The sequence below is a fragment of the Antrostomus carolinensis genome, unplaced genomic scaffold (genome assembly GCF_000700745.2).
Source record: "Antrostomus carolinensis isolate BGI_N321 unplaced genomic scaffold, ASM70074v2 scaffold31824, whole genome shotgun sequence".
Taxonomy (NCBI): Eukaryota; Metazoa; Chordata; class Aves; order Caprimulgiformes; family Caprimulgidae; genus Antrostomus; species Antrostomus carolinensis.
Genome location: NW_010311906.1, coordinates 4,258 through 12,571, shown reverse-complemented (window position 1 = coordinate 12,571; position 8,314 = coordinate 4,258). Strand labels below are relative to the sequence as shown.

The following is an 8,314-nucleotide window of genomic DNA, read 5'->3' as shown; positions in this document are numbered from 1 at the left end:
GCCGTTGTCAAAGTCCTCCAGGTCGATGCGGAGCTCATAGCTGCCCTGAACCGTCAGCACGTGGATCCGCTTCAGCCCTGCAGCAGAGGGAGGGGGTGAGTGTGGGGACCCCGGCAGGGACAGGGTGGCCAGGTGGTCCCTGGGGAGGGGGTGCGGGGTGGGACAGGGAGTGCCCCACGTACCTAGCCAGTGCTCTCCTGTCAGCTTTCCAAAGCCATCCCGGTAGGCTTCCCAGCCACGGAAAAAGTTGACGGAGCCGTCCTCCCGCCGCTGAAACACCTGGGGACAGAGACACAGGGGGTGTCAGTCCTGGGGCTGCTCTGAGCTCACGCACCCCGAGCAGCCACCCTGCTCCCCACCCCTCCCTGCCACTGTCTATTAAACAGGGGTGCAAATTAAACCCTTTCAACCCAGCAATTAGATGGGGATGCAGGGAAACACCAGATCAGGCTCCCAGGATGGGTGAGTCAGTTCAGATAAAACACTGAAATCAGATCCTCTGCCTGGAGCGGGGAGCAGAGCTTGGGAAACCCGCGCTGTGTTCCCCTGGGGTGCTGGCCCCAGGAGGGGCAAACACCCTCCACCCAGCTCCAAGCTGCACATGGGAAACAGCCTGGGCTCTGCCATTGCACGCGGGAGCAGAGGCACAGATGGGTGGATGGACAGACGGACAGATGGACGGCGTGACTCGAAGTCTGTCCCTGCAGCACGTGCTGCCCAGGTCAGTCCAAGCCATCCTGCACATGGTGGGTTGCTCGGTGCCATGGAAAACTCCTGGGTCCTGCTCTCTCCTGGGCAGCCACCCCATTACCAGACATCATTCCCATGACCTTGTTAGTCTCCCAGATCAATTAACTGTGGGACACCAACCACCCCGAGTCCTGCAGAGCCCCCACATCCTGGCCAGATCCCCGGAGCCCAGCGCAGCTTTTCTCCTTGGAGCCTTTCCCTTTTCCTCTCCCACCTGCTCATCGGTGTGTCATGCCCTGTGTGTTTCATCCCCTTTTATCCATAGCTGCAGGCTTGATTTATTGACAATGATCCAAAAAATGCTGCTTAATTAAGCCTCTAGCCCTGGATTGATTGCATTAAACTGAGCTAGCCTGCCGATCGCCACCAAGTGCCACGCTCCTACAGCTGTGGTGGGGTGATGACAGGGTGCTCAGTGATTTAAGAGCTGCCCCATGTGCCGGCAGCCAAGGGGTCAGAGCACCCTGTCTCTGGGGCTGGGCTGAGCTCGTTCACCCCATGTCCAGCACCCCAGACTTGGGCAATACCGCCAAGTCCCCGCACTGGCCAAGAAGACCTCGTGCTCGCCAAGTCCCCGCACTGGCCAAGAAGCCCTCGTGCTTCCTCCACTTCAGGGATGCTCCTTCACAGCCTCCCCTGGCTGTCCCCACCCTCCGGCACACACATCCCTGCTTGCGGAGGAGACTCAGCTCATGAACTTCACACCCATGTGCCCTTCACCAGATGGGAATTTTTAGGGCTGTGGGCACCCAGTGCCCTCCTTGGCACAGCACAGCTCTGATCCTGCTGTACTTACCTTCTAGAATTAGAGCCTTAATTTTTTATCCCTGTGTTGAGCACTTGAGAAGCTGCCGTTAAACCCATTTAAAGGGGTTTTTGTCAGGCTTGCCGGGAGAAGGGGGATGGTGCAGCTGGATGGGGGCCCAAAGCTGATTTTCCCCGGCCAACGTCGGCTCCGGCGCTGCCGCACGGGGAAGGTGGCGCAGGCAGCACCGATGCTCCCTCGTAATCAGCTTTGACTGCGGTTGTAAATAGGCTGATTGCCCGAGCGGTGCCCAGGGAAGTGTGTGGGGCACGTCCCCATTGGCACAGCTCAGCCATCACTCTGGGCACCGGAGGAACCCTCAGTGTCCTGCTGCCAACCGGGCTCAGCCCCAAGGGGCTTGAAACCAGATCGGGAGGGCTGGTGGGTGTTGGAGGTCCTGTGTCCTCCCGGGTCTCCTGCTCCATCCTCATCATCTCTCATGCATGGTCCCTCACTTGTGCCCCCACCTCTCCCACATGCAGGCAGGGACATGGGAGCCACCTTTTTGCCCCCCGTGCTGGGATGCTGCATGTACTGAGATGCTGTGTGCACTGGGATAGGATAGAATAGAATTGTAGTGGCTGGAAAAATCTTTAAGATCACCGAGTCCAACGGTAAACCCAACACTGCCAATTCCACCTCTAAACCATGTCCCTCAGCACCTCGTCTGCCCATCTTTTAAATACCCCCACGGAAGGTGACTCCACCACCTCCCTGGGCAACCCCTTCCAATTCCCGAGAACCATTTCAGGAAAGAAATTCTTCCTCAGATCCAACCTCAACTGCCCTTGGTGCATCTTGAGGCCATTTCCTCTTGTCCTGTCACTTGGTCCTGGGTTGAACAGACCCACCCCCACCTCTCTCCACCCTCCTCCAAGGGACTTGGACAGAGCCACAAGGTCTCCCCTCAGCCTCCTTTTCTCCAGGCTCAACACCCCTAGTTCCCTCAGCCACAAGGGAACTCAGCACACTTGTGCTCCAGACCCTTCCCCATCCCCGTTGCCCTTCTCTGGGATCTTTTGGGATGCTGTGTGCACCAGGATGCTGCAGGCAGTGGTGACCCACAGGCTGGCTGCCGTGCTCCCAACCTTGCCTTGCTGCTCTTTTCCTCCTCATCAAATATGCATCACCCCCTCTTAAGCAAAAAGGATTTCCTTCCCTTCTTTCAAGGCAAGGCTGAAATATTTATCTCCCCCGCTTTCTGCCTCCCCCGGTCGTGCTGAGCTCGTGGGGCAGGGACAGGCTCCTGCAAAGGCACCAACCCAGAAAAATGGGTTAAAAAAAGAGGAAAGTGGGAGCGTCAGCCTGTGCCTGCTGTGGTGCTGGCGGGGAGGGAGGGCTCTTCAGCCTCTCTTCGGGTTCAGCCATGGAGAAGACAAACTCAGAGCATCACAGGAGCCGGTCTTGGCCCGAGAAATGCCAATCCCATGTGACAGCCTGCGAACACCGCAGCCGGCAGCGCTGGCCATCCCAGGGACCTGGCTGCTCCTGCCGGTCCCCACCAGCAGAAGTGTCTCATCCCTGTTCGTGGTGACACAGAAGTCACATCTTTTGGAAACAGCACATGTTTCCTCAAGCTCACCTCACCCGCTGCCTTCAGCTTATCCCAGCCCATGTGTAAATGCTTCAGTGTCTGTCAAACCCCCCAGCCTGCACCAGGACCCTCGGGTGGGCGATGAGCAGGCTGGGTGAAGCTGTCCCCAGCGTGGCAGGTGCCTGTGAAGCTGGAAGCTGTCACTTAACATCACCACAGCCCTTGTCCTGCTGGCACAGCCTTTTCTTTCACATCCTTTGGCTTTCCCACCACTTCCCAATACTCACTGTACATGGAAAATGATGCTGAGGTGGCCGGAGCCAGCTTGGCACCACTGCTTATGGGACTGAGATGCCCATCCTGGGGGACTTTTCCTCGGCTGGGCAGTGATGGAGGCTCAAGGGCATGGGGAGGAGCATGGGCCATTTGCAAAGGGTTCCCAAGACAACAGCATGTGAAGATCCAACTTTTTCAGGCCTCCTGGGATGCTGAACCCCTCTCGCCCTCCGTCACCTCGTTATTACTTTAATAAAGTGCCGGAGGTGAGTGTCAAAGGGGGGGAACTGGGTCAGGCTGGGCAATCACATGGCTGCAGCCAAGGCTCACCCAGGGAAGGTGCCTGAGCGCAGGACGTGGATGCTCCCATTGGCACCAAGCTGGACCCACACCCCAGCCAGCTGAAAACCAAGGAGGGGGACAAAATGGACTGAGAGGTGTTCTAGGGGCTCCCCAGCAATTCCCTCCCACTTTTCTTTGCCTTCATGTCACCCTGCCCTGCATGGACACCGATGCTGGGGTGTCCCTGCCTTCTCTGCCAGACTTCTGCTTTTTGACTACACAAAATAGGCAGCAAACAGCCCCAGATGGGGGAATTTGTCTGCCCTGGGCTGGATGTGGCTGTTGCAGGGAGGAGAGGTGCTGGTCTGGCAAGGGCTGTGCCTTTGCTGAGCCTTCCCAAGGAATGGATAGGGAAGAGCAGGGACTCTGCCTCCAGCAAGGGGACAGGGTGACACTGCAGATGACGCCGTGGGGATGGGGAGGTGCAGAGCAGCACACAGTGAGTGACCCCAGATGAATTTCTCCCCAATGGGGCATCAGGGCAGCTCTTCCCCAGCCCCGCTCCCTGTGGTCCCTAAGCCATCCATACCAGGTAAGGCTTAGCTCAGCAGCTCCAAAGCTCCTGAGTCAAAATTGATTCAGCTGCTGCCATCACTTCCACCCACCCACATGCAAATAAGCCCAAATGTCAGGAGTAATCCCTCCAGAGGAAGGGAGAGAAATTTCCCAGGCTCTGCACCACAATGCCCAGCCATGCTGTGGTTTACCTGGAGCCCAGGTGAGTCAGTGCCCCAGGGACCCCCTCCATGTCCCCAGCCCCACAGAAGATAGCCCAGACACCCCCCACACCACCCTGGGGGGCTGGAGGGGTGTTTGGGAGCCTTTGCTGCAGAGACCCCCCAAGAAATGGGACCCTGAGGTGAGCACCTGCTCTGGATGTGCCCATCTCCAGAACGCCAGGATTTGGCCCTGCTGCCACAGCCCACGATGCTGCTGGGTGTAAACTCATTTGCTTTGCCCCCTCCCCAGCTCAGCCTGAGCCCTCCTGGCTGCAGCAGCTTTAAATAAGCTTCTGAGTGTCTCGCTAATCACCTTGGGCTGCTCTTCAGGCAGCGCTGGAGCATGGCTGGGGCTCGTGGAGGCTGTACACTGAGCTTGCAGGGACCCTCCCCACCCTGGGGAGTGAAAGGTGTCACCTTTCTTCCCTCTGTGAGCCCCCTGAGAGCTGGCGTCCCTCAGGCTGCCCCGTGCCTCAGTTTCCCCACTGGAACTGCTGGAACCAACCTGTGCATTGCAGGTTGCTCTGGCCCAGGGTGGGCTCTGGGCAGACTGAGGCTGAAGGCTCAGCAGTCCCCCCAGGGCAGAGGGGTTAAGCTCCCTCCTGGCACCACTCAAAGCTGCTTAGGGGAATCAGATCTTGGGGATTTGTTTCCTGGAGCACCCAGCTGGGGGGGTGCTGGCCAGCTCTTCCTACCCAGTGTGTCCTCGGGGGAGAGGCTGCCTGACCACTCCTCCCAGCGAGCCCCCATCACCTCCCCGGGGTGCACCCCAAGAGATGCCCTCCTGGGTAGGGGCTCATGCCCAGGGACCCCTGGGGCAAGGGGAGTCTCTGGGCTTGGGGCTGTCAGTGCTGTGTCCCCCCAGCTCCCTACCCCCATCTCTGTGATTACGGGGCTGTTGCAGCCACCACAGCAAAGAGAATCTGACAGGGTGGCTGGGGAGCGATTGAATCAGCGTGGGACTGGAGGTGCCCCAGGCAGCCCTGTGTCAGAGGAGGTAACATGTGCTGGGTTTGGGGTCCATCCTGAGCCCCAGCACTAGCTCACTGGGGCCATGAGGATGGGGCAAAGCACAGCCATTCACCTCATGGCACAACTGTAGCTACACTGTGCCCCGGCCCCACCAAGATGGATGAATTGCAGCCATGGCACCCAACTCCCCACCTGAAACCTCCCTCCAGCTCCAGCCGCGCTCCCCAAGCCTGGCCTGGGCTGCTGGGCTCCAGCAAAGCCTGTTTGCTTGCTTCCTCACGGGACCAGGCACCCCGTGCTAGACCCCATGAGCATTTATCCCCCGTCCCAGTAACACATCCAAGTGCCAAGAGTGACATCTCCCACCCCCAGCATCCCAGCACGGGGACAGCCCGTGACCGGCGGTGGCATCACCCAGTGACCCCCGGCACGGTGGCAGCTCACCGTCCAGCCGCCCCCATCAGTTGTCATGTCACAGTAGACCTGGAAGCCGGAGGGATAGTGTGTGGGGAAGATGGAGTAAATCCCATCCTCTTGCTGTCCACTCGCATAGATGTCAAAGCAGTCTCGGGGCCGGGAGCCTGTGGCGTGGGATGGGACGAGAGGAAAGCTGATTAATTAATGATCTAATTTAATATCTTGCCATTTCTTTCAGGCTTTCAACCTTGCTGCCAGCTCTAGTTGACAGCTCAGTGCTGCCTTGTTCTTTCTCCTCCAATGCTCGGGGTGAGTGGTGGCTGGGGGGACATAGCCACTGTGGGGACCCCCCTGGCAGCTGGCAGGGACTGAACCCATGTCCCTGTGTGATGCCAAAGGACCCAGCTGGGGACAAGGGAGCTGATGCCAGGGGCAGCTGCAGGCAGAGCATGGGCATGTCCTCGCAGCCCCGGGACCGTCTTACTCAGCTTCATCTGAACCAAACGATGATGAACGTGATATTCTGAGGCCCGTGCAGCTCTGCCCTCTGCATCCCAGTGAAGGCGAACGGTTGCTTCTTGCTCCTGCTTTTGCCCCAGCTATCTCTGTATGGGGAACAAGTGGGTCTGCAGAGGCATGAAGTGGCTTTTGTGCTGGCTTTGCAAGCTGGTTTATGGACAGCTGGGGGCTGCACGGTGAGAAACACCCCTTCTAGGACACAACTTCCCATCTCCCTCCTGCTCCATCTCCCCCATTCCCTTGCCAGCCCCTCTGCTGTATTAAATCCCTTCTCCAGGCCGGTTTTGCCCATCTCAGGTGGTTTTCTTCCTCCCCTTTTCTTGGGCAGAGACCTGCCAAGAGCAGCCCCAGGTGCATCCCTCTCCCTGGGGACAGATGGGGACACCATCTCACCCACCGTTGGAGCAGCCCCGGGGCCGCGCTCCCCTGGCTGGCACTCGCTGCAGGTCAGCCTTGAGCCGGGGCCGGGCACCACCACGTTCCTTCTGCAGCGTGTCGAGGACGTCGCTGACGGAGCTCACCAGCCGAGCCATGTTGGTCTGGCTCTCTGAGAGCAGCTGTGAGCAGACAACACATGAGGTGACAAGGAATTGTGGTTAAATGTGGTTTAACTACTTCCAGGATCCAGCCCCTGGACCACCCCACCGTGAGGATGCTCTGCCCACTCCCACACCCCCCCAAGTGCCCCAGGTACAGGCTGGTGGGGACCAGGTAAGGACATAAAAGCCACAGCAGATCCCATATGTCTCCTCCAGTGGTTTTAAGCCCAAGGTCAGGGTCCAGATAGTGTCTATTGCCACTGGGACTGAGAAATCCCCAAACCTGGGTGCGTCAGTGCTGCCGCCCCGTGGGATAAAGAGCATCTCTGGGCATGGGATGGGATCACAGAGGTGGCAGGAATAGCTGTGTCCTGAGACAGCCACCAGCTCTCTGCCATCCCCCGAGGTGAACCTGGGCTGGGTGAGTGACCTGGGGCAGCTGCGGCAGAGCAGCAGGACAGGGAGCAAAGCGACGCGGCACGGATCGAGCAGCTCCAGCCAGAGGGAGATGAGCACCAGGAGGGATGGGCATGCACCCGAGCACCCAGCCGTGCCCTCGGTCTTGCTACGACACCCAGCAGACCCCTGACACACACAGGTAAGCATTTCAACACAGCTTATCAGGTGGGAAATTTTGGGGACTGTTAATAAGGGAGGGTTGATTGCGGCATGAACCACCCTTGGGATAGTCCTGTGCTGTGCTGTGCTCAGCTCTGCTCAGAGCCCCCAGACAGGACCCAGAGCCAGGAGACCCACAATATGGGAGGCTGCCCACCCAGCTCGCTGGCACTGGGGAGATGATGATGAGCTGGAGCTGAAGCTGTGGTTCCTAACGTACAATTCCCAAGCACCCATCTTAAACCTCAGCTCCTTCAGCTGGAGGTCTCCCCTGGAACCTGTGGGCAGGGGCTGCAAGTAGCCATGTGCTCGGGGACATAGGGACAAGGGGGGTCTGTCCCTAAGGAGAACCGTGTGGCACTCCCAGCCCCAGCTCACCTGGATGAGCCTACCCTGCTCTCCCTGCAGGGCGCTGAGCTCCTGCCCCATGGCACTGTGCCCCTTCTTGAGGCTGTCACAGTCAGCACGCAGCTGCATGGCGTGTGTCAGCAGCTTGGCCACCTCATCTGCCACGGTGACCAGCAGGGCCTTCTGCTGGCTCTTGGTGGCCTTGGCTTCAGCGTCGTGGTCAGTGACAGCACGCAGCAGGGAGGTCTGCAGCCCCTCCAGGCGCCCAAAGGTGCCCGACGCGTCGGGGCAGTTGGGGTCGATGAAGATGTTGATGCGGGAGCTGTCGGCTTTCTCGATGGTGACCAGAGCGTTGGCTTCCTCAGGGTTGGTGCTGATGACAGGGGGTGACTCGGTGACTGGTGTGTGGTAGTGGTTCATGAAGAGGATGGCCCCCGTGACTGTCACTGCCAGGAGGACGGCCACCGAGAGCAGG

General features: G+C 59.1%; 1 protein-coding gene across 1 annotated transcript; it reads right to left on the bottom strand.

Annotated features, from left to right (window-relative positions):
• Positions 1-3: 3 nt before the first annotated feature.
• FIBCD1 (fibrinogen C domain containing 1) lies at positions 4-8,310 on the bottom strand (the record flags this gene model as incomplete). Its single annotated transcript, XM_010166879.1, has 5 exons — positions 4-77; positions 183-279; positions 5,843-5,979; positions 6,732-6,891; positions 7,870-8,310. Coding segments are annotated over 5 exons (909 nt in total), but the record flags the coding sequence as incomplete, so codon positions are not given.
• Between the last annotated feature and the right edge of the window lie 4 nt (positions 8,311-8,314).